Source organism: Falco naumanni, chromosome 3, assembly GCF_017639655.2.
Source record: "Falco naumanni isolate bFalNau1 chromosome 3, bFalNau1.pat, whole genome shotgun sequence".
NCBI lineage: Eukaryota > Metazoa > Chordata > Aves > Falconiformes > Falconidae > Falco > Falco naumanni.
Genome location: NC_054056.1, coordinates 52,466,661 through 52,493,570, shown reverse-complemented (window position 1 = coordinate 52,493,570; position 26,910 = coordinate 52,466,661). Strand labels below are relative to the sequence as shown.

The 26,910-nt window shown below is 42.4% G+C and overlaps 1 protein-coding gene across 3 annotated transcripts in view; it reads right to left on the bottom strand.

Moving 5' to 3' along the window:
• Positions 1-2,749: 2,749 nt before the first annotated feature.
• The window catches only part of ZNF516 (zinc finger protein 516), a 105,417-nt gene continuing 81,256 nt past the window's right edge, over positions 2,750-26,910 (bottom strand). For 2 of the 3 annotated variants that reach the window (XM_040586818.1, XM_040586819.1), the window contains exons 3-5: positions 18,259-19,737; positions 13,335-13,439; positions 2,750-5,778 (exon numbers count right to left, since the gene is read on the bottom strand). In XM_040586818.1, the coding sequence (XP_040442752.1) occupies positions 5,474-5,778; positions 13,335-13,439; positions 18,259-19,737 (1,889 nt within the window). In that variant the 3' untranslated portion in view covers positions 2,750-5,473. Of the gene's footprint in view, positions 5,779-12,352; positions 12,421-13,334; positions 13,440-18,258; positions 19,738-26,910 lie in introns of all 3 variants that reach the window. The other variant, XM_040586820.1, reaches the window with a different exon arrangement.

Genomic DNA, 26,910 nt, shown 5'->3' with positions numbered 1-26,910 from the left:
CTGATCTTACATGAACCCCAACTTAGATTTGAGATACAAAGGATTTCACAAAGGAGACAGCCAAGTGTCTGAAGCCATTTTAATACCGGACATTTTTTCTTAACAGCTTTGAGCATCCCCAGCTCTTTTATGCAATATACTATGAGGCATCTTAAAATATTCTGTATTAGAGAACGCTATCTGAATGTACCCTCTAGCATCCTCAAAGGATTGCTCCAGTTCAGCATCTGCTTAAAACACTGCGCCTTCTTGCCTGCCTTGTGGTTTTTCCCTTTTTCCCTCCTGCTTGGGGCTGATCAGTCTGCTTGTTTCTTGAAAAGAGCAGCATGTTTTTCAAAATGCCCTGGGTATTGGAGAGACCCTTCAGCCCAGCCTCAGCTGGACTCACAATTATAGTCCTATCTCTGGTTCATCCATCAGTCAAGAGAGTAAAGATCCAAAAGGGCATTCCCGTATTTTCTGTCAGAACATCATTCAGGCTCATACCACAAAAGGACATTTTTGCAGCAAGAGATGATCCACTGAGTTTAAATTCTGTGCTTATTTACTGATGTTTCCAATCAGTCTCCCCAGACACTGCCTCTGTATTCCTCCCCTCCCCTTCATCCAAATGGAAGCCCTTTGCAATGGGCACAGACCTCTTTTGGTTAGGTTTCAGAGTTTCTGCTCCATCTCCACATCCTTCTGATCTCTCACACTGTTGACTTTGCACATTTTGGCAATGTTTCCACTCTGGCACGTCTCCTCTAAACTTCTCGCTCCGGTCCTGGCCTCAGCTGTGGCCTTTCTCAGACACTGCCTTCTGTCTCCTTACTTGAATTTCAGAGGGTCAAAACAGCCTCTTACTGATCTTTCACGTGCTTTCTCCATCTCCTTTTCTTATGGCCCTATGGGCAACATCCACTTCAGTATTCAAACCTATACAGCTGGGTCATGTTAATGCTCTTGATCCCTCTACCCAAGGCACAATGAAACAATCGCCCGTTCTGCGCCTGCTTCCTAATCCCAACACATCATCTTTTTCTCTCTCAATAGCAAGAGTCCCTCATTTTGACTAGTAACAGGTAACCAGTTTGGAAATACTTGTTTATACCCAACACACAGGGATTTTTTTTTTTCTTCCCATCTACAGATTGCCCTTCGTCCACCAGCCTCAAATTAAGGGCAATTTTTTTCTGGGGTTTAGGGTTGTTTTTTGTTCTTTTGGTCTTTCTTCCTTTCTCTCAAAGGCAGTGCTAATGAAGTTGAAGAAAAAAATATAGATATAAACAAATTTTCAACAGCTACGGTCTACCTTGACAGCTAAGGACATCAACACATGGTTGTAGTTCCTCTCGAGGACGCTAGCACACATGCAGCCCCACAGAAAGCAGCTAATAGGGGAGTATGTCTATGCTTTCACTGATCTTCAACTGTTTTACAACCCGAGCTGCTCCAGAAATGATCACTTCATAATTTATAATGAAAAACTGAAGTGGAAAGAATTTTTGTATATATTAACATACTCTATTTCATTTGAGCTACTCTCTAAATATTGGGATCAAGCAGGCTTTCCTTACCTACAAGCTCCCAGTGAATCCCCATGAGATTTGCCTTTGAACATTGGACTGCCCTGAAGTATGGGGCTGTCGAACACAGTGAAATAGAAAGGAGAGAGCACAAGGGAAAAGGACTCTACGCAGTTCAGTGCTCTCCACAGAACTGCTGGCTTAAAAATACTGGCTTGCAGCGGGAGCGGGAAATTTGACTTGACATAAAATGCAACCTTTCCTACTTTTAACCCAACACATTTTACGTAGAAATAACTTAATAAAAAAGTTACCTCTTGCTTTGTTCCAACTCTTCTTGCAACAAGATTGCTTTTTTGGGAAAGCCCCAAATATATCAATGAATTCTAGCAATCCTGTTGGAGCTGCCTGAGATACATACAGTTTAAGTATCCCAGCATCGGAATACTGCAAGGAAGGAGAACAAAACCGAACACAGGCCTGGTCACAAACCTTTTGAGCATGAAAACAAGGAAACAGGGGGATCCACTCCCACTAGTTTTGTACACAATTTTGTACAATGGCTCAAAACGTCACGCACGCTCTGATGTGCTGGGCACGACAAACATATGTATGGCCTCCACCACATGCAGTACCCCAAAGCACTAGAAGGCAGCAACACATCTACAGGGATTACCACAAAACATGCATGATGCCAACACCTGAAAATCCCTCCAGTGACAGATTTTTTATCTGACATTCAGTTAATAGTGGAACACGTTTTTGCACCAACAAGAAGATGCCATTTCCCAAAGGATAATTTTCTTAACTAGTAGTTCTCATACAAGCAGAGTCTTCCATAGGATGGGGGCTGCAATTTGCACTAAGGCTTTTCAGTAAGGACTTTAAGTGGTTTTGAAATACAAAACTAAAAACTGTTTTGGCTTTCTAATTTGCTTTCCATTTTGCAGTACGTACTGATTTATTCATAGCATTTCTGACAGAAGGAATTTCAAGAATTCCAACAGCACGATGGCAATGTAGTAGCTGATTAGCTCCATGGAAAAAGTTTCTCCAAGTTCGACTTTCGGTCAGTGCACACCATTCAGGATACAAAACCACTCTGGCCAGGAAGTCTTTCTTTCACTTTAGCTATAATAAAGAAGATCTTCTACACTCCAGCTATAATAAACCACACAAAAACCAGAGAGAGGGAGAGAGAAAGACAGAGAGAGATGGCAGATACACTGAGAATCTGCAGCGTAGATAATCAAACCCTTTATTGTCTAAGTTACATTAGACTTGCAACACCATAAAAACCTGTTAAGAAGAAGAAACAGTAGATTGGTAGAGGTAGTAGAAAGTCCCTGTAACAGTCATAAAAGGGCTTTACAGGAGCGTGTCATGCCAAAAAAAGTTATCACATTGCTTAAAAGAGCTGATCAAAGCCCACTGACTAAATAAATAAGGAACACAACTCATTTTAAATACTATGGCCTAACTAAAATAACAAATCAATACAATACAATGATAAAGAAGAAAACAGAAATCATGGGATTCGCTTCTGAAATGGTCTTTAAGGTTGGCTTTCCCCCACCCACTCTTACTTCTTAATTGAAAACCTCATTTCTGTGCTATACGCAGCATATAATTACTTAAACTGATTTCCCCTACTGTTGTTCTTCATGGACCTAAATTATGATTGTAAACTTTGCTGATTAGTACCCTGGTAATGGCAGTGACAGCACTAGCTTCTCTGTCAAGAGATTCTGGAAGAAAAGTTCCAGAAAGAAGCTTTTGGCTCTAAATATTAACTCAGACTTTCTAGATCAGCTTCCCAAAAAAATACAATTACAAAAAAAAAAAAGAAATTACAAATGTACACTACACTTTCGTGCCATTTTGGGTACATAGGAGTTTTTAATAACTAAAACACAAACAAGTAGGCTAAGCAACTAGCTTTTGTGCATTCCTGAACTGTCACCATTACTTTCACTCATGGAAAATATGACTCAGAAAAGCAACAAAACAAAAGTGAAACAAAAAAACAAAACAAAACAAACAAACCAAGAAAGCTAGTGCAAACCCAAAATAATAATCATTAAGCAACACAGCAAAATATTTCATTTTTTCTTTTTTCTCCTTTTTTCTTTTTTTTCTTTTTTTTCTTTTTTTTGGTGTACAATGGAATGTGTCTATGCGACCTCCCTCAAGATAACTTCACAGAACAGTTAATTACAGTCACTTTTAAGTACTTGCACAGACATTCCTAACTACACCGAGACTTACAGAGATTTCTGGTATACATCTGGTGTAATAGCATAAGGAAAAAACTAGTTTAAAAAAAAATACATAAGAAAGTTAATTTGCATTGTTGCAAGTGTTGCAAAGTAACAAAACCTGTCAAGTATTTAAAACAAGTAACAAGTAGTATCCAGAACCAATTACTGACTAGATTTTTAAAAAAAGCAACCCCCCCACCCACCAAAACTGTTAGAACAGAAAGATCACGCTTCAAGGTTTTTTCTGCTTTTTTTTTTTTAAACAAATCTTTGTGTCAGAAGCCCATTTCTACAAAAACAGCACTATTCCATTATTGTATTAAGTAAACTGTTGCTCTCACCTGTATTAAAGGTTAGCATCATTTCTGTACATGTAAAATTATTGCTTTTTTGAAAAATATATTTAGCATGCTAGGTTTTTTTTTAATCCATTTCCTGCCTTTACAAAATGTTACAATTTAAAAAAAAAAAAAAAAAAAAACTAGTAAAGCTTTTGCAAAAATTTTCACAGAACATTTTCTTTCAAGGCAGCAGTAACTTTTGATAATGCATAAAATTATATGTGCAAAATCTGAAACTCTCAGAAATATTACCATCACACATAGTGTCACAGCAATAAGAAAAGAAAATATTTATATCTGTGGAATACATTTTTAATTGCTTGCACTGCATGGTTTAAGAACCTGTTATGTGCCACAACCCCACCTTGAAAACTTGCAGTTAAAGAGTTACTGTAGAAGAGGTATATAAAGCTTTTTTTTTTCTTTTTTTTCCTAACACCACCAGTGATCACCAAGTACAAGACACGACACATTTATATGAACATTAACCTGCCACCACAAAAGAAGTTCCTTGTCTTTCCAAAACGTCACTGGGCTCAAGGAGGAGCAGTAGCTGGCTTGCTGAACCAAACACAGGAGCAGAGAGTACCTTACGGGCCCAGAGCTCCCTGAACTTGTTCAGTGACACTGTTTCTCTTCTAAACATACAAATCAGCGGCGTTAAGACAGCTGAGCATTTTCTTTTTTTTTTTTTTCTTTTTTTTTTTTTTTTGAAACGTGAAGACTTCCTTTGTGATCAGGTTGAAGAAAGTAGCCCTGTTACAAAAAAAGGTCCTGAGAGTAAAACACAGAAGCCTGATTTTTTCTTAGTGTTCAACTAGCTTTTCTTTTCCAAAGCAGAATAGAAGCTTTTCTCTGGAAGTGTTTCAATTTCCATATTCACATACTATTAATGGTGCGCAGTCAAGAGCAAGAGCACTAGAAATGCAAGTGGTCCCCAAACTGTAATGAAACAAACCATTGCAGAATGACGGTCTTTCTCTTCAGTCCCTTTAATCCTTCATCAAGCATTGCTTTCTCAGCACCGAATGCCACCTTTTTCCTGCACCCCCCATTCTTCCTCTCTCTGGTTTTGTTTTTTTCTAATTTGCTTTTCAGCATGACAGGCAGTGGCAGTTTCATTAATTAATACTTCTTCAGCTCTCAAATCCTCTGCTGTTTTTCAAATGTATCAAATAGTCATTGTGAGCATCAGGGAGGTTTTTGTTACAGTGCTTAACTTCTTCATGCTGTCCAAATCACATAAAGTTTAATTTTTCCAGTGTCTCAAACTTCTTCTTGATTAATATAGATGCCTTGTGCTGCCACAGTGCTTGCCAACTCCACTGTTTATTATAAAGGAAATAAGGAACCATGGGACTGATTAGTACGTCAATTTATATATATCTTGTGTAGCATCTTCATTTATTTTAAAATGATTAACAGCGCAGAGGCACCCCCCTCCTTGCACAGCGCTGGTTTCAGTCTCGCGCAGCAGCTCCGGGTGAGGCGATGGCTGGCGGGGAGGCTGCTCCACAGCCGCCGGAGCAGGGGGTGGCTGCGCGGGGGACTGCTGGTGCTGCCCGTCGGGGTGGGGGCCACTGGCGCGGGGGCTCCTCCGCCGGGGCTCTAGGTTCCCTTCCGGAGATGCAGCATGTGGGTGACCTCCGCAACACCGTGGTCGCCCCCCTGCAAGAAGCATGACAAGGAAAAGCTCATTCCCTCTGCTCCCATGCGCAAACCCTCCAGCAAGTCCCGCTGGCGTTCGTTACCCTTTATTAGCATGACATACATTAATTTTGGCCCACCACATCAGAAGTTTGGGGATTTTTTGTAAGCATCTCCAGCAAGAGCAAAGTGTGTCAGGCCCACATAAAGTCCCTGATGGACTAGAAGAGCAAGTAACAGCGTCTGACGGAGCAGTGCAAAAAAGGTTGAGAACAAGGAGGGGAAGAAGACTCCCCCAAAAAGCAGAATTTTGTGGTAGCCAAAAGGGATTCCTAACTAGATCAGCATTTTAAAAAAGCTGAAGCTTGAGGTCACAGAGGCAGCTAAAAGAAGAAAAACTGAATTCTTGTGCAGGTCTGCCAAATGCTAAGGCAGCTTTCCCCCCACCCCCCGCCCTTGTCATCTTCCTTTTTATTTTTTTAGCCAATTTTCATGAATAATTACCACGTTGAACAAAAAAGCAGGGATATTCTAAAATCAAGTGAAATTAAAGATAACATCATTAATAAGTTGGAGCCTGCAGCTCCCAAGAAAAGCTTTAAAATGACATTTAGAACATCACTGTCAGAACAATGCAGTTTACAATCCTGATCCTAAAACAACATGGCAAGATTAATCTTACATAAATGCATTATCCTTAAGCTAAAGTCTTGATGAAGTGAAACAGACCATTTTAAATTAATGCAACATAAAATACGGCACCCATGTAAAATCCAAGCAAGTTTCAAGCTGTGCCTATGGCAGCCCTCGAAATAGCTAAAGAAAGCCCAGCTCTGGTTGACATAATGTATTAAGTGCATCTCTTTTGTTAATAGATTTAGAAAATTCCTAATTAAACCTGGCCCGAGATTCATGACATTTACCAGTCAAAGTTTGCTTTAAGTCGGAAAGATTTGCAACAAAATTAAAGAAAAAAAAAGCTGCTGTACAGACCACAGTATATTTGAAATGTAGGAAACAGTAACTGAATGAGAGATGTGATAAAACTTCCTTAGTTGGATGCTGAATTTCCTGCAGTAAACCAAGAAAGATGCTTTACATTTTTGCACGGCTGCATCATGCCTGAGAGACAGAGCCACAATTCCAGGAGGAGGCATTCATCATTAAAACGTCTCGTATCGAACCAGCTCTACATACACGGGGGACTGCAGCAGGGTTTTGCCGAGCCAGGGCAGGAGGGAGGGAGGGGAGGGGATGGCAGGCGCCTTGGCCCGGTTTCCCTGGGTAAGAACTGAAGAAAGGGGTGTAAAGAGCAGGACTTTCGGGGGATGGATAGCCTGGGCAGTGGAGGGATGCCCTGTGAGTCTGGGCACCACCGGCCCATGGACCACGCAGCACAAGGGACCTGTAAAACAGCTAAACCATCCTCCTGCCTGGCAGGAAGGCAGAGATGGGTGGCTGGTGGTGGTGGGTGGGTGGGTGGTGGTGGGTGGGTGGGTGGTGGTGGTGGGTGGAACCCTCTGATCCATGGCTGTCCTCCCAGTTTCACTGGGAAACAGCACCTAAGCTCCACATGTGCCAAAGCCCAGCCAGTAGCTCACCCCCTTGTACTCACACCAGCTCAAGGGGCAGTCAGATTCTGAACCAGCTGATACGTAGCTGGATTGAATCCTTCCTAAAGCGAAACCTTTACCATTTTAAAAAGCAGGTTTTCTTCACTTCCAGCATTTTAAAGGGGAAAACCAGCAGATCTTTAAGTGAAACCTATAGCTTCCATGCTTTCATGCTGCTTTCATACCAACTTCTAGGGCTTTTCACCACTTAACAGGAAAAAAAAATCAGTTTATGTGCATGTTAATATATTGCAGACAGATTACTGCATGATGTTGAAATAAATTGCAATGACCAGTTTGGAGCACAGATACTGCTCCGGTTTGCTGGCAAGGGGAAAGTGTTGGGACAAGAACTACAGCTGCTAATCCTATCTATAATGCTCAAACTAACGGACATACAGTACATGTGCATTACTCAGATGCCAATATAGCAGCCTCTGTGGTTCCTTGATTGTTTGCATTATAATCTCCATATGTATGAACGAGATAAATTAGGTTGCCATTTATTTGTTCATTATCTATTATTTTGATTAATGGAATTCTTGTTCTCAGAATAACTATTTAAAAATAACGTTTGCAATAATGAGGACTGAACTATTAATCATGATCTTAAGAAACTCTGCAAGGAACTGGGGCAAGACATTTCATACGAACAAATGTCATAATTAGGACTTCTAACAGACAGTGCTAAAATTTCAAGTAAAAAAAAAAAACCAACGCCAAAACCAAAAATAAACCAACTGAACTCAGAAACCAATGGTTTAAATAAACTTTTAACCTGGTTGGTTTGTTGGGGGTTTTTGCGCTCCTCCCTTCTCTCCAAAGTTGCCCTCAGCCTTTCCCCCAAGCTCCTTTACATTATACACGCGCGTGTGTGTGTATGTATGTGTATATATATAACAGTGTTTTCTTGATGGCTCTTTTCCAATCTGTCTATCCCCCAAATTCTGACTATTCACATTTGCGGTACCTCAAGTATTGAACACTGCAAGAAATATTTTAAAATACTTACGAGTGGAGAAAATTAAGGCTTATGAAAGAGTTTTACCCCTGTCACGCAGGAGCTACACTGCACACCTCTCTTTCCAGTGAATGAAGCCTAAGAACTGTGGTGTCCACAGGTCCTTCACAGAAAAGACCATCGCTGCCTTCTGGCACAGGGAAAGCTTCAGCCAGAGATACCCACAATACCAACAGTTCCATTTTTTTTCTGGACTGTAACTTTTAATTTATTTTCTGTGAGTAAAAGGGTGTTTTTCGAGAGAAGGAAAAGGTTGGAGTTTGGAGGTTTCACTTGTTTCACTTGCACAAAAGGCAGAGAACTTGGTGTCTCTGCCTCCAGCACTGAAAATATGCTTCACACACATAAACTCGCAATTAGACGGAACTCCTCCTTCATTGCTGACCACTAAATCATACCTTTTGAACACCCAATTACTTGCCCCTTAAAATTTCTAGAGCACAACGTTTGACACAGCACGGATAGAAGATAAACTATATTCCTAAATCGGGCCAAGTTTTTATGTTTTTAAAAATGCAGCAGCAGAAGTTAAATGCAAGGCATATGTACTAGAGATCGCTACCGCTGCTGTCACCATTTTGCAAAAGCAGGCTACAGACTGACTCCTGGGCTACTGAACACGCTTGGGAGTTGGCCTTCCGGGTGCAATGCTGCAGCATCAGGAGGCAGTGTCCCTGCAGTGACCCTTTGCTTTAGGAAAACTTTGCTTTGAGAGCTGCAGCAGCTTGGAGATACACCCAGTTGCAGGGACCCCTCTGAAGGGGAGACAGCTTTTGTCTTGCCATGTATAAGCAACCGGAGTACACTCCCCGAATTCATGCCTACTAAATCAGGTCTTTGGGTGCTGCTTAGTGTATTCCAAATTAAGATACATATTCATTTTGGATAAGCAAGCTTAATTATGTATATATTGGGATATTTAGCATTTATAAGAATATTCAGAATATTCAGTAAGTTTAACATGGCAGCATTTCAAGAGACTCTACGTGACTTTGCACAGATTGTATTGACTTGGGGTATGTAATGAGCATTTTTTGTCCTTTACACAAAGAAGAGTAGGAAATATTCCAAAGTTCATGGGAAATTCATTTGATGTAAAAACATCCTCCTTTTTTAAAAAAAGCATTCAGGTAGAAGTAAGAAACCACAATAAATAATGTTATGAAGGAAATGAACATCTTATTCCCTACGATTTGTTTATATTCCATTGGTGCTGACAACAAAGCATGAAACACAGCCCAGTGCCAATATTATCAAAACTGGGGGTGTATGATCTTCTTTACACACCCCTATAGGTGGCCTATTTTTCAGTGACGCTGAACACCTGCATCTCCTGTTGGTGGTTCACTACCCTAAAGTAGGTTTCCTATTTAGACACCTAAATATAGATTTAACTGGCTCATTTTTGAAAAAGTCTGGATGCAGACCCTATTTTTAACATGTGGAATTAGAATTATTCTGTGAGAAAACTACTTTATAATGTAGCACTGTTGTAAGCTACTGTGCTGGGGGACTTTAAAAGCCCTACCTAACATTTGTTCATAGAGAAAACCTTTAGAGATGATCTTCTGGTTGACTACAGAAGGCAATGGGGGAACTGTGAAATACTAATGTTAATATTTTTATTCTTTAGCAGACTACTCCGGGGAAGATATTTTACCTGTGAGGAAGAAACGTCATGTAAAATGAATCACTTAACATTTAAAAAAAAACCCATCTTCCATTCTCAAGCTACCGTACATTCGCAACTATTGTTTCTTGCTCGGAGCATGTGCATGGCACTTCTGTAACTTGAACTGACTGTACACCATAAACTTCCATGAATAGATCTGTCCCCAATTAAGAAACGAAATGAAGACACGAGTGACAATGCTTAAAGTGGGAAATCATAATGTTACCAGAATGCTGCAGGCATCGTTCTCAGTGCAAGCTCGTTTCAGTGCTGCTAAAGGCCCCTACAGCTGCAGGTAGAAATGAGCACATTCCCTCTCCAACACCCAGGGACTGTGCAGGTGGAGTCTTCCGGGGGAACGCAAAGCCTACTTGTGATGGGAACAAGCAGAACAGCAGACAACTGAATAATCCTATCCGACACAGATGCTGACAACCTGAGACAAAGGCTGATACTGAAGAGCAAATAAGACAAAAGGAAGGGAACCATCTCCTGGAGAAGTGATCACACCACAGCTTCTGTGGAAGAAATACTAACTGGCAAGCGATGAAATGATTCATGAAGCTAACCCCTATCCAGTATTCTGCTGTATTACGAGATGCTGTAACTTCATTAACTACTTTCAAGACAGACTGACATGCACTGACACTGCAAGAGCAAGGTACAATTGCCATCCAAGAAGTTAGCCAATAAAATCTTGCACAGCAATAGTTCACAAAGACAAGATTATAAGAAAATTTATTGTGCAGTAATATAACTGGAATTACAAAATTAGTCCAGATGTGGACTGAGCTGCCACATCTCTTTCTGGATAGGTACAGGCATTTCAGAATTTTTTGAAAGGTACTTCCAACTTTAACCTTACATTGTCTTTTCAAGGAAGAAAAGCACAGATGCCTTCAGAATCCAATCTCAACTACGTGAGACTAAATCATGAGCATGAAAAGATGGAAGAGCATTTTAAAGGTGCTTAGGCTTCTTAAACCTACATTACTAAACTGATGAGAACTAAACATTAGTTGAGCTAGTTTGCAGAGCTGCAGCGTTTCACTGTAACATACTTCTACTCAGAAGTATGTCTTTGCAGTTTTATTAGATAAGCATCATAAGGACAGCGCTTTCTTCTAGTTCTCCAACCTTAGCGTAACTTTGCTGCTAATGTCCCACAAAAGCAAAGCAAACATTGCCTGCAACTACTGAAGTGTTATGCCATCTTGAAAACTTTATGAGGAGAGTTGTTGGCCACTCCTATGGTCTGACAGCAACTCAGACACTCCTGTGGCAGCAGCTGGGTTCCCCATGTAGACTTTGGGCCAGAAAGACGCAAGTGCAACAAAGAAAGTGCTAAGAGTCCCCACGAAGGGAGCTGCACATGAACTCTGCGATGTGGCGGTGCCTGGTGAGGATGTTTACTGAGCAAGTAGAAACCAACTCCTAAACATCACAAAGGCAGGACTAACATTGGGATGCATTCTTTAAGCATGGCTGAAACCACACACCATCGTGCAGTAAAAGACAGGACAGGGAAAGTGCTGCAGTCAAAATTAAACTAAAGATGTGGATGAAAGGAAAAGTCAGTGACGCTGGAGGCAGTTTCACAATAAAAGAAAAACGCCCATGAGAAAGTGTGCCCTGAAACCCACTTGCCAAACTGGAAGATGGAGTGGGAAGGTCCGGGTTACAACACTGGTCTCCAAAGATAGAAGATACACGAAACAAACTCACTTTAATGGTTTTCTATGTAACATCTTTGTCATGTATAATTCAGAGTGCTGAGAAGCGTTTGTTAAGACAGGAAACTGTACACTAGAAACAGGAAAGCGCACCATCACACAGAGTCCACAGAACTGGAGGATGAGAGCTTTTCAAAGGGCAGATACTGGGCATCAGGGTACAAATACTCTTCAGAAAAAGACAGACTAAACATTAATTGTATTGTTACAGCAGAAAACACCTTAGATGTAAAAGCAAATTATTTCTAGGAATTCTTCATGTACTACCTCACTATTACATTACCACTGCGCGTTACAGAGTTACCTATTCCTCCCAGTCCCCAGTAAGACAGTAACATGTTTATTTAAACACTAACTACCTGCCTTACAATTAACTGACTCTATACAAGAGACTTTGATAAAACACTTAAAAAATTTAAGAGCTAAAAATCAAGCAACACCACTATAATTTATGCGTGTTATAAAACGGTCCGTGCTTTAGTGATGAGTACTACTGTGCAACTTTTTCCCAGCTACCACATTAAAAACCAAACATCCAATTAATTGTAAAACATACTTGTTTTGGGGCGTCTGTGGAGGTGGTGTGAACTTCAGTACCTCGGAGTCCATTAGACTCAAATACCACTGTGGGAACAAGGGGGCTTGTTAACAGATGAACATTCAAGCTTCGTTAGTGTGTGTACATTATTTGAGACCATTACAGATTAAGCACGTTCAAAAAAAAGACACCAGCTACTAGCCTGTGGCCGGAAAATACCAATTTACTGTAACACTTAGTGTAAGAGAGTGTGCTAATGGCAGCCTAGGGCCACTGCCCTTTTTAATTCAGACTTCAGCACTGAAGAAAGCAATCACTGACAACATTAATTATCAGTGTATGTGTAAAGGGACCCTCTTCTTGCATTACTTACCATTTGGCCTCTGTCATTTTGCATCAGACTGGCTTATGTATGCATCATTCACACTTTTCAGAAGGAACCCGCTAGTCTCACTGTCTCATGCAATGCTCAGGAGGTCTGTCGACACTGGTGGCTTTAGCTTTAGCCTCCTACAGTCTCAACCACACACCGCGCCAGGTGAAAAATGGCTGGTAGGGATTTCCCATTTTAGGGCTGACCGGTCTGTGGAAAAATCTCGTTTCCTGCAAAAATGTTCCTGTCAACAGCAACAATGAGGCAAAACAAAGCCTTATGTTGTGCTGAAAGGGGTACTTTGATTTCAATTTGTGCTGGTGGCAAAAGAATTCATTAGCATATTCATTTCTGAGTACCCTACTCTCTAATTAAAATAAAACATTTGCAAACAGACTTATCTTAAATGCATTGCAATTTTATGGAGTTCGGGCGGGGATCAGGTAAGCAATATCCGGAGAACAAGAGCAATAGTCGTAAAAATAAAAAACCTGTCTATTAGATTTAGGAACTGGAATTACTTAGGGTAACATGGTATGTGAAATGTAATTCTTGGCATTTTGTTAGCCGGATCCGAAAGCACGGAAGTGGGAAAGGGAGAAAGCAAGAGCGAGCGTGAAAAGGTACCTGTGTGGGACCTCTGGTGAGTCCTGAGGTGACTGGGTTGGGTAAAGCATTTTCCACATTCTCTGCAGACGCAGTCTCCTTGGCGTGTTTGTGTCCTGAGCATCCCTGTAGTCAGGAGGGAGGGAGGGAGGAGGGGGTGGGGGGGAGAGGAGAGAGGAAAGTTGAGAAGAAAACATTATGCCAGAAGAAAACATCATTAGTATGTCTAATGTGTCATTATGTGAGGCTACCTTCAGGCCCTGGATGACAACTGTCAGCCTTCATCTAGGCACTGGCTGACAGGCCAGGCACACACAGGACTGCAAGAATGCATAAATTACATTGAATTAAAAAATGCTCCCCATGATGTGCCCGCACCAGGACTGGCATGTCAGGTGTGCGCTTTTCAGAGCAGCTGGATCCACTTCTCAGCCATCACCCAGCTTTGTCAAGCAGTACATCAGGCAAATCAAAGTGACTCCAGCGTGGCGGAGACAAGTCACATGGATAATAGGAAGTGAGTAGGACCAGAGCCCGACTGTCCCCCCCAGGCGGCAATACCTCAGAGACAAATGCAGAGCGAGTGGAGCCATCGCAGACTGATCAAACCTTTCACCCCTGCCTACCTGCCTGCCGGTGCTGCTTTGACCCCAGACCTCTGAGGCACAGACGAAAGACATCTGTGAATGAAAGTGTCATTCCGGACATTTTGAGCTGATAGCAGCACAGCAGCCTTCCCCCAGCCCTGGGTAAACATGTTTTCTAGGCCATTAGCATTTGTGGAAAACCGCTCAAACCTCTCCTTTTTCTCCAAAGGTCAGTTTACAGCATCTGACTTAAAGGGCTGGTCTTTGTCTTTTTGCTGCTGATCAAAAAAGACACATTTGACTTTTATTGGGCTTTTTTATTACTAAAAAAAAAAAAAATAAAGTATGTTTGAACATCATCTTTTCTATTTTGGTAAAACGCCCTCCTCAGAAGCAAAGAGTTGATGTTTCCATTTGCCAGTGGAATACTTTGACTTTTGAAGAAATTCTCAGATGGTTGTGAGTGGAAGCGAAGTTTCAGCTTTTCTTTCATTTTTTCCCCCCATTACAGCACTTAAAAAGAATAAAATTGTGAACAAAAAAAAGTGGCAACAAAAAACCTCCCCAGAATTGAAAAAAATCAACTGCTGGATGCCAGAGGGCTTATGTGAAATACAGATGCTGTACCTGAAAATGAATGGAAAAGAAGACAAGTTGCTGTTTACTCGGCTGGTATGGCACCCAGTGTCCTGCAATGATTTTCACCACAGCATCTACTGGAATGACTGGCTGCAAAAAAACCCCAACCCACTCACAAAATGTTATAAGCAGCAAAATTTTCTCTTTTTATAACAGCACTTCCTGCAGATGGCAGCACAGTCTGTATAATGCAGCTGAACACACTCCCAGCAATTAAGTTCCTGGCAGTCAAACACAAGATCATGATTTAGGGACAAAACCAGATCACACATACACCCCCCTCAAAGGAACACCACCACCCCACCCACCCCAAATCACATAAATTTCAATGAGAGCCTCACCGTACTGTAATGACACCGATTTGCCTTGTACGGCAGTCAAGTTTAAAGAAGATTTTCTGGTCTTTTACTAGTATTTTCCCCTCACTGGCCAGAACTACACCTGCCAACTTGAAAGCAAAGCTGCGTGAAGCGTGTTGACGGACCAGACAGCCTTTGCTGGACCACCATGCCAACTGCTGGGACACGCAGGGACAGGCAGAGCACAGCTCCACTACCCGCAGTGCAGCTCCCATGGAGCCCAGGAGACCTGGGTTCCTCAGGTGGTTTTTCTGCCACCTCTGGAAAGACATTTAACCTCTGTAGACCCCAGGTCTCTCCCTGTGAAAGGTGAATACATTTGTCTCAGCAGTCATCATGGGCCCGATCTGACAGCCTTCATGGAAGCACTGCTCCCACTTGAGCTGTGCACGAGGGAAGGTTTAGGATTCTGTTGCAAGCCAACATACCCTGTACAAACACCAAAGGTGAGCGGGTTAAGACTTTCATCTAACCCCTCCCTGGCACTCACTTCACAGTAGTTATTTAAAAAGCAGGTGGGAGGAATGGATTGCTTCCAGGTATATTTGCCATTGTTGCATTTCCTAAGGAGCACCATAAGGCTGTTGATAGTTCAGAGGTTTCGGTGATGGGCATCATTGCCGCAAGACAATAACCCTATGAGTCATCTCTCAGGTTATCCTACATGTGAGCAAAAGAGGGTGGATGACTACAGGTGTTAGCAAATTCAGGTAAATGAACGTGACTATCTGTATGGGAGCTCCTGCAAAAGTGATGCTCAAAGCTGGTCTCAAAGAAGCCCCAGGGGAAGAGTACATCTGCTACCATAACCCATCCTTTCCTAATATGGCGATCACGAATAAAATAACCACTATTAAATATAACAGTAAGATCCTCTCTACGAGCATTTGAGAAGACTGGGCAGTGTAAACCAAACCTAGCCTAAGTGTAGCAAGCTTTGTGTTTGCAGCTGCGTGACAGTAGTACGTACAACTAACACAAATGTAAAAGGAAGGATCCCAGAAATAAATCCAGTCTCTCTAAAGCTGAACACTGCACTACCACACGCTAAAATACTCTAATGTGATCCAAGATGAGGTTGTTTACCAAACACCCAAGTCTTTTGGGAAAAAAAAATGTGACAAATAGTACACCGGAGTGGGATTTTTGCTTGTCCTTTATGTCATGACTGTTATATTAAGACTAAATTGTTTGATGCATACTGATGCAAAGGGCTCAGTCTAGGGCTGCATTATTTCAAAGTTCATTTACCCTCCTCTGTTTGCAGTAGGTAGGATCTCGTTCCTTCTGCCTGCAGCAGGTTTTTGTTTTAGTACTACGAAAAAGAGCCATCATGCCAATTGGTTTGGAGAACCATCAACAACCTGGAAGTTGTATATAAAATGAAGACAAGCTACATTAAAAAAGAGGTTTCAAATTCCGAAAATTTGATTGCTGTAGAACACCTGGAATGAAAGAAGAGATTTCAAAGCAGAGATGGGCACTAAATAACTTCCAGTTAAAGTGTCTCTGGAAATCACTGCCTGGAAAAAGCATTTTGGCAATAAAACCCCTCTTTTAAAAAGCAAGCAAATAGAGACCTCCTTGGAAACCCTGCCCCTACTTTACTTTGCCCCAACATTTCTCATGGTTTTCCCGGTGCCTGAATTCACTAAGCCAGCATCTAGTTCCTGGCTTTTACTGCTTCCCTCCAGCCCACTGGATCAGTAAGATTTCTCTGAGCAGGCCAACACAGTGTACTATTAAGTAACATCAAGGAGGGCACCCATGTGAATGTACCCCAAGTTAACGGTGGAACAATCAACTGGTATTTAGAGCAGGAAGTGGGCAGGGATTTTAGATAACATTCCTAGGCACCAGGATGGCAAAAGCCAAGTCAGCTGAACAAAAAGAGGAACACGGACTCTGCAGTTTCAGAAACTAGGCACGTCCTCCTCAGCTTCGTAACAAAAACCAGGAGCCTGATGTTAAGTTACTATCGTCACGCAGCCTCTAAGCACCTGTGAAACGATCTACTCAATAAAAAAAGTCAGCTCCTACACAGCATTACTTTTTAAATGATTGAGCAAAACTGACAATGGAGTGGCTGAAAGGTACACTTCATGGACTATTTCAGACAGATCTTGCCTTCCTGTTTTCTCCCTAAGGTCTTTCACCAAGACCTGACCAAACGCTATGGCTTATTCCTTGCCTCACAGCTGCCAGAGCAGTCAACTTGCACAGACCTCCCGGACACTAGACCATAGCTGTCCTTAGACTACCAGCTTCCCAACGTCCTGGGTTTCATCCCACTTGCAAAATGGGGTCACAAGCTCCATTTCACACATGCTTGTGACAAAACAGAGAGCATTATGTTTGGTGAGGACACTACAACGCTGGTCTGGAATGCGTGCTCTTTCCACGTGGGGTTCAGTTCTTGCACAACTTCTACAAAGCGAAGACGCGTACAAATAAACAGGATACTTTACAAATGGTGGGAGGTGGAACTATGGCTCCCATTCTCCCACCCTACACCCCTGCCCCATCTCAACAGCAATAGATTAGTGTGATTTTCAGTTTCCACTGAGACAAACTATTTCTGGCAAATGATCAGAAGAATATGGTTTCAAATGCAAATACATAGGTTTCTTTTTTTCTTTCTTTTTACACGGCAGTTGACTGGCAAGACACAGAAAGAAAGCTCCGATACTTCTTTAGTCCCTGAACGTTTAAACTGGCTATTTGCACAACTGCCTTTCCTGCTTCTGTGAATTAGCAGGCACATATTCGGCCCTACCTCTTTTTAATTATAAACATACAAAAAGATCAAAAGAATAATTTGAAAAATATGACAGCACTCTTTTTGATATGGACAAGGAAGATCTTAAGACTTTTGTCATGAAAGACAAAGGATACTGACAAATTATTATCTCTTGCTGTTGTTGGAAGATTTGTTTGCAGATGAAATTGAACAAAACCTCCAAAATAACATCACAGATAAGCCCCAGAGGATGTTTACTTTGCCCGAAGCAAAAAGATGATGATGTGTGCCAGCACCAGCATATCAGGGGGATCTTTGTGTGACAGCACATCTGTGTAACTTTAGCCTGCTTGAAGCGAGGGGACAAAGGAACAGTAATACTCCAGATACATTTAACCTGCAACAGAAATGTGACACAGTGCACAAGGGGGGATGCTGCAATGTCAGAGATCAGTAAACAAACCTATTCAAGCCTATCCAGAAATGATAAAAACAATGAACTTGTAATCCCAACTGTTAAAGGGAGAGAAGGAAGAAACTGTGAAACTGTATTGTGGCTCTGAACAAAGCAGGAACAAGCAAGCTGCGTCCTCAGATATGGAGGCTTATGAAAATCTTACCTGCGTGATCCAGGACAGGGCTGTTGGCACCGCAGGTTTGGTACAATGAAGCAAGGTCCTTTGGAATGTATGTTTTAAAAATATTTAAAATGTCCAAACGTTTCTCGTGCCCATCTGATCCCAGATCCTGTTTGCTGGAGTGTAAAGCCGGAGAAACTCCCGCGGTGCTAGGCTGGGGCTGCAGCAGTGGACTTGCTCGTGCTACTGCTGTGCAGTTTGCCAATGTCCTCATCTCACTCCCAGCCTTCACGTGAGACTCCCTCTGAGGCACCAGTGGCTCTTCATGTTTAGCGTACTGCTCACTTTTACACAGAGGATGATACTGCGGCGGTGGGTTGAATTTGGCCTTCATGGAATCAGACGCACAGTGCTTACCTGGAGGGGCAAAACTAGTACTTCCTTGGGGAACCACATACTTCTCCACCTGCTTGCTGTTGGTGGGCTGCGTGCTAGGCCTGGATATGACCGTTTGAGTAGGTGTTACACTTCTGCTACAGGCTCCCATTTGCATAAGTTTGGAATTTGCTTCATATTTACTTTTTTGTTGTGCTGCTATGCTGTACTGCTCCTGGGAATGGTTTAACTTGGGCTGTCTGTACCCATCCAGACCTGGTAAGCGTGGACCACAGTGGCTGAAGGCATGACCGTCCTTCGACTGATGTGTACTTCCAGACTTGGCAGTCATCCCAACAGAAAGAGAGCTGCTTTTGGACCCTGGCAATGCACTTGGCACTTGAGTGCGCGTAAATCTGGCAATGGGCAAAGGCTGGCACTCCTTACCACCAAGAACAGGAGGGGGGCCGGTACGCCCACTCCTTGCCAGAAAGACCAGGCTGTTTTTAATACTCTTGAAGCCATTCTGTTGAACCCAAGGGGGTACCATTGAGTTACAGCTGATTTTGTGCAAAATTCTTTTGTGCATCCATAAGACTTCAGGGTAGTAGGTCTTGTGACTGCAGAAAGGACATGGGTAGACCATTAAAGCAGCCTGCAAAGATGTGTTCAAATTCTTATTGCATGAATTATCCCTTGTTGATTTTTCACTCAAATCGAGTGGAGCTACCTCTTGAGCTTCAGCACCTTTTTCTATCAGAGGATGTTCCCTGTGCAAGTCTAGCAAATTTTCTCTAGCACGACTAGCCTGCACTTCAAGTGATGTTTTCAAGTCCATGATGATGTTTGAAGATGTCTGGCCCACACCCAAAGCAAAGCTAGCAATGCGACTGGAGCAAGGAAGCCCTTGGCTGTGGTGAAATGCTGGCATCTTCCTGTCAGCAGAACCTTTCAGATCTTGGTATTTCAGAAAGGGCTCCTTGATGACACTCTCCAGTGCTGACACCAAGGCAGGGACCTCTGGTTTAGATTCCCTGGCTTCATTTTCTCTGGCATTGCGGCTTCCCAGCTTCGGGAATTCATCCAACTGAGATGTTACCATTGGAGCCTCCTCTTCAGAGAAGTTGCAGTGGTATGGCTTTTCATCTGAATGGGACAAACAAAAAAAAAAGAATTCCTTGTCATTTTATGCAAAAAGGAGCCCCAAAAACAGAGCAGAATTCAAGATTAGAATAAACTAGCAGGAGAAAAACCAAACTTTGGTATTAGTATCATAATGACATGCTACAGACTAAATGTACTGTATAAGCAAGAAAATCTTGAAATACGACATAACAGTTCAATTTACTTTTAAAGATGACTGCAAAATCTGGATAAACTCTCTAATGCTGCACATTCATGACATTTTGAAGAAAGAACAATTCAATAATATACCCACGTTGAAATTCTGGGACTGTGAGGAAAATAGACCAAGATAATGGAGGCAGATAAGACTGACCTAGTTAAAGGTCTGTCAGTGCTTCCATTACAAGCCCCTATTTTCAAAGAGTTTTATAACTCAGCAATAAAAATTGGCTCCATGCAGAAAACAAGCACATAAGCAGGTACAGCAAACTGAATAAATTGCTCACTTAAGAGGGACTTTTTTAGTGGCCAAGTATAAAAGATGAGTTACGGAGGACGCAAATTTTGAAAATTTTGTCCATCAATTTAAAGCAGATATACTTGGTTTTTAACATACGTTTACATTTCAGTCCAACTTCAGGAAAATTTTGACCACTTGATTCACTGAGAGATAAGAAAGTAAACATTCTCAAGCCATTTAGATTACAGAATTCAAACCAGACTTTTGAATCTTCTCATTTTCTTCTGAGCTTCTCAGCTCTCCAGAGTAAATTTATCTATTTAACATGTGTTCTGGAAAGGGAACACACTGGGCAGTAATTAAGGCTGTTAGGGTGAAAGAGGAGAACAGCAGGATTTGCTTTGCTGGGAGCATGGCTACTTCTGCCAGCTCTCCTGATGCCAATCTCTCAGAGCCACTGATGAAGCCGTTGAATCCCTCCAAATCAGTTCACAACTCAACTCCACAGAGATTTTCATCACAGCAGTAATGCTTACTGCACTGAATCCATTTAACATGTAACTGAATTGAATCATCTGACAAACTTTCAGTTTCAATTAGCATGCAGTTAATGAGCCACTGCCAGGCAAGTGTAAGGAGACTATGCTCCATCTAAAGTGTCACCAGTCGAAAGTGATCACCACATCTGCAGGAGGGGTGAGAATGGGAAAGGAGTGAACTGCTCTAGAGCTGCATATCCTCTTGCATCAACTCATAAAAGCCAGTGCTTCAGAAAATCACGCGCCGTTCTCGTTAGCTCAGCGTAGTGCCACAGGCATTATTCTGCACGGCACAATGGAAGAAGCATGTCTTCAGCTGGAGTTTCACTGCAAATGAAGTCTACTTAGCCTCGCCTTCATTTCAAGCAAAAAATTCTTAAGCTTTTGTTTAATTTGAGGTAATTAGGTTAAAAATAACCCCGTAGATTTGCAGCCTTGCAGAGCTGAGTGCGCGCTCTGCTAAGAGCATTTTCCTTTCAAACCCTCTAAGGGGGGAAATTCAGGGGGGGAAAGCCCCCACAACCCAGAAACTTGTTTTTCCTGTGTTTCAGGAGGCAAGGTTTTAGGAAAGCACATGCCCAGCACTACTAGCCAAATTTACAGTTTGAAACAAAAGACACTGCATGTAGCAGTGAAATCTGACACTGCACATCTGTGTTATTTTCAAAGCACATCTGTCAAAGCCCAAATATTTGTGCTCTTAAATAAGATTTTCAGGCTTCTCTTTATGATCACAAGGAGTGGCTCCTTTGATCATTGCAGTAAATAATAAAGCAAAGCAAAAACAAATCAGTTGGTTGTAGGAGTACTCGGCAGAGACTGAACCAACCTACAGGCTACGCTGAGCAGAGCGGGCAGAGGAGGGAGGTGGGGGACCACCACCAGCCCCGCTTTTGTGGCCCTCAGAGCCCCGAGGCTCCGGCCACTCCTTAGTCCATCTGTACAGCCGTGATGAAGGGGTGCATCAGCAGACACCGTTATCCCAGGTTGCTGCGTACCTCTGACACTCCTTGATGATTTCTGACTTGGTCAAAATTTTCATACTGCAATGTTACAGCAAAGAGGACAAAGTCGTACAGCCTGTGAGGTGGCACAGGTTAGGTCTGGGCTTGGTCTTTAGGTCTGGACTTGGGAAGCGGGGGAGGAGGACTAAGCAGAGTGTCAGACCACGGTCCTCAGCAGTCACCAGTATAAAGCCTGGGACTGCAAACCTGGCGGCGGCTACAGGTCTTTTAGCCCTATTGCTTTAGTGCAGCCATCAAAGGAGAAGGGATTTTCCAGGCAGGAAGTGTAGCACAGAGCAGGAAAACAATGAAGACATTTCTCAGGTGTATCTCGGCCTGCAGTTGCCACAGTGCTGAAGGCACACAGTCAGTACAGCATATGAAAATTTGTAAGGTTATTACAAAACACAGCTTCTAAAACCTCTTTGCAGCATCTTGCTGTATTTAATTCCTCTGATGTCTCACACAAACAGTATTGAGCATACTAGGAATAATTTTAAAAGCTTAGATCAGAAGCCTCAATAGCAATATTTGTATTAACTGCTCAAGCTGCGCTTCTAGCAAAAAAAAAAAAAAACAAAAAAAACACAAAAAACCAACACACAAACACACACCCCCACCCCAAAAAAACCCACCTAAACAAAACACAAAAAAACCCCAAAGCCATACCCCTATCCCCTTCCCTCGAGATTTGGACAGACTTTTCACCTGCAGGCCAACTCACACTTCTTCACCAGCACAAAGCACAGCTTAAGCTTTCCCCTAGCCCTATCCTGCCCTCCACCCAGGACCTGACACTCTAGATATCAATCAACACCCAAGCTGAAACGCTACCACGTGCCATCCTCCCTGTCATGGGTGGTGGTCCAGGCTGGGATGCGATCAGGTAGCAAAAGCCAAGGAAGAAGAGAGGATGCAGGCAAGAGCAGGAGGAGATGGTATGCAACCCAATAATATAGGCAGCGCCTTTTTAGAAAAATAGGTTAAATTTATTTCTGCATGCTCCCAGCCGCTTGCCCCAGCTGAAAAGGGGTACTAACAATCCTTTTAAATCAGTGGTATAAAATATTGCTCTAACCAGTGCAACGCAGGCATTACTGTCACCAGAAACTTTCAAGATTTTATTATGGCCAGGTCAAAGCAAAAAGCCATGAATGGGACGCCTTTTGCATGATCTCCAGGGACTATAACTCACATTACCCATTGAAAGAGTTCTTGGCTAAGCATGTTCTCACTTTTTATCCTACAGTCCTCATGTTTGCCTCAATTCTTTTGTTTCTTACCCAAAACAGCCATTTACCTGTTTACTGGAGAGTGAGAAAGGTCCTTTTACCTCATTCCTGAAGTGTTACAGTTTTTCTGTGGCATGGATACCTGGCCAACAGCTGAAGCAGAGGAATTGTACAAGGTGCCTAGCTAGGTGGTGACTGCTGACACCATCTCGTGCCTTCAGTTTGGCCATAGCTTCAAATATTGATGGCATTGCCCATGGGAGAGCAAAGCTGGACAGCGTGGAACCCTTACCTATATGGGAAGCCATGGTCTAGAAACACAGGAACATTCAGGGATTCAACCAGTTCTTCAGAAATATATGTAACTGCCAGCACTCAGTTACGTATCTTACACAGTCAGATGAAGTGACTCCCCTTCCCCATGCACACCTGTCTCTTCGCTCTCTTTCCTCCCCTCACATGCATAAACTCCATTTGTTTCCTCCCTAGATCTGTTTTTCCACAAAACCAAATTTCAGAATGGGCTGCACAGCTGTTTTATTTCATGAGGCTTCCTATAAAGTAAACCAGGCTACAAGCCTGAGGACAATGAAACCATGATTTCTATTCAGAAGTGTAGAACTGGCTAGAAATTGGCCCCTTTTCTGGCTAGCATTAATAGCACTAAGAGTTGATAGGGAAGGAGCAGATGTGATGTGTTTGATTCTTAGTAAACATTTGATAGTGATTTGCACTTTGAGATGAATGCTGTAGCTCAATTTGAAAACTGGCTGCAAATAAATCATGATAAAAGCAAAGGATAACAATGAAGGAAGGTGCAATGTTGCAAAGACCTGTATTAGGTCCTATTTCACTTGGTATTTTCTCTAATGATCCAGAAGAGACTCTAGACAGCACGGTAACTTAAATCGCCAGGAAACATTGCATTTGGAGGAGCTGCAAAAATAACGGGACAACGAAATAATGCACAGGGACTTGGAGAGAATAGAAATGCAGTCTGAAAATAATCAAATGAGATTCATTCCGGGAAAAAAAGCAGGCTAAGACAAGTGAAGGGAAATGATCCAAAAAACCCCATGCAGTGGGGAGGGCGAAATCTGGGAAGCAGCAATGTTGAAAATAACAGATGTTACAAGAGATGGCAAGTTAAATATGAGTGTACTACGTGAGGTTCTTCAGCTTAGCTTTCACAAATAAATGTACAATTTATAAAAATAAAATTAAAACTATCCCTCAGAAGACAACACATGATGGCCATGCTGGTCACTTTATTTTTTATGTATATAGAGAGATATATAGATACATATAAACCAAAATACGTATACCATAGCAATAGGCAGTATGTAAAAGCCCAGAGTATGCGCAATACAATGGGGTATGGCAGGGGGGAAAAATAAAGGTATTTTATCCTTTGAAAGGGAAGCCCAAGAAAAATACTCCATGTCCCCAGAATGTGTGTGCAGATCTGCAAATATGGACAAGTCAGAAGGAGTTCAGAGAACTGCAACAGAAAAGTAACCAGCCAGAAAATAAATATGAAGAGTTAAATGTCCCTGACATGGCTGAGGGAAGACAGGAGGGTGACAGGCCAATGCCTGCAGCCTCCTCAGGAGCGCCAAGCTCCAAAAAGAATTATGTCATCCTGAGCACTGGAGTCTATCACAACAATCAGATATAATTGCACATAAGAAAACTCACAATGAACAGAAAAAAAACCCCACTATTATGTGTGTTTGCAGCTTGTGGAATAAATGTCAAGGGCAGAGGTGGAACAGCACTCGGACTGTAAAACCTGTATGGACAAAACACGGATTATCAACACATGATAAAAATTCATTCTTTTCACAGGGAGGCAGAAAGCATGACTTACTCCTTGCCTTCACTCGACCAGCACAGCAAACCAAAACCCCTCATAAGCTGATATCCATACGCTACAACAGCATTGTAGACATATGCCAAAACCAGACTTCCTTTCGTACTCATTTCCTATGTGCTTAGCTAAGGCAAGGACTGCTGGAGCATTCAGTGGTGAGCCTGTGACTCTCCTTAGCAGCAGGTTTATCATCTGAGCATAGGTCAGGCTGTCCAAAGAGACCCAGTATCTGTTTTGCAGAGGATGATTTGTCTTACACCAGCCATGGCCCCTGTTCTGGCTGCCCGCATGTCTAGTTTTCATACTCCACATGCTATCTGCCATCTCCCCTGCTTTCCGCTCTGGCTGCATCACTCGGCAGATCCCCAGCGTGGTGGCAAAAGTGGCTGTAAGGTGAGAGACAACTCCTACAAACCCTCTTAGGTCATCTTACAGCCCAAGGCCACGTGCCGCATCTTTATACTTTGTTAGATGTTTTTAGAGGCAGCTATGCCAGCTCCCCAATAATTCCGAAAAAGAAATGACCAAGGATTAGACTGGAGTACTCAGTACTGCGGAACAGGTCAGACTGGCAGGTAAGAGGGTGATACTGAAGGGTAGAAAGCACACGATCAACTAATACCCCTGCTTTCTCTTGGACTAATTTTAGAACTGACGGAATTTTTGCCTGAGGTTTGAGGTTTTTAACAGGGCAGAAACCCAACACAGCTCCTTGAGACACTGGTCGATGCAGGCAGTTCATCAGTCAGCCTGCTCAGCCCTCCCCACAGAGGTTTCACTTCGGCTATGCCAGGGCAAAAGGGAAGCGATGCCATCCTGCACCACAGCCCGGGAGCACACAGAAAACAAGTCCCAGGAGCCCCAGGAAATCCTGCCTTCACCACATTATCAGCAAGATGTTTCTTCTTTACACCACACTGCTTTTCCTTATTACTTCCCAGCATTTTTTTCCTCTATTTTTGTTGTGGCTAGATGTTGGGGAGTTGCCTTTTCACTTCCAATCAATCAGCTATACCTTTTTAACAACACTATACTTTCATCCTTAGCAAATAAACCCAGACCATGCATTTAGGAAATAAACCCAGATCATGGACTTACCAATCAGAACTAGCAGCCCTGTGGTCTAGTTTGCATTCATAGTCTCCATTCTCCTTTTCTACATCTAAACCTTATAGTTCCTAAAATGACTTCTCATTGACTTTTCAAACTCACAGCCAACAATTCCAGGCCAAGGACACAAGAGAGCAACTGTCAGCTTTCAACCAAGTATTTGTTGGGAAAGGATGCTCACTACAAAGAAGCATGATCTCACAAGTAGAGAGAGAACTGCAGTTTTGTATCTCTGTGTTTTGGGAGTGGGTCCAGGGAGGGGAAATTATTATCTGACCAATGCAATTTTAATTCTTTTAGGCACCCCAGAGTAATGAAATTTAGCACTTTTTTTCCCCCACACACTTTTCTTCCCAAATGGTACTACCACTGCAGCCACAATGATTAAATGACTAATGCTTGGAGCCCTCAATTCAACCTTTTTTAGGATCGTGCTTTTTTCAGCTGTTTCTCTTGTACACTTGTTTTCAGGCTTTCCTTTGCTGCTGGAACAACGTATGGATTTGTTCCCAAGTCCCGTCTGCTTCATTTCACTAACTTTACCCTCTGCAATTTCCAACTTTACCTGCAAGGTATTTTTTACCCTTACTGTTGAATGCTTCGAACATCCAACTGCCATGCCATGAGTGTGCAAACAGCTGAAGGGCCCCATTATATTTTTTGCCTCCCTTCCCTCTGCAGAACTGGAGGACACCGCAGGGGATGAAAGTGGGACAGGCCAGCCAAGCCCACCACTCCTAATGCTCCCTGGTCGCCATTTGACTAATCTCTCCAGTACTGTCTGGGAGGACATCAGCTGCTTGTGGAAACAAAACCCACTGAGCTCTTACATTATCATCTCTATTATCATCAGAGATATTGATTTCATTCATTTTGCATTTTGGAAAGAATTGGAAAGGTCACTGACATGATTGGGGAAAAAGCAAAAATTTTAGCTGATTAAATTTGAACCTTAACCTTTTAAGATGAATGAAAT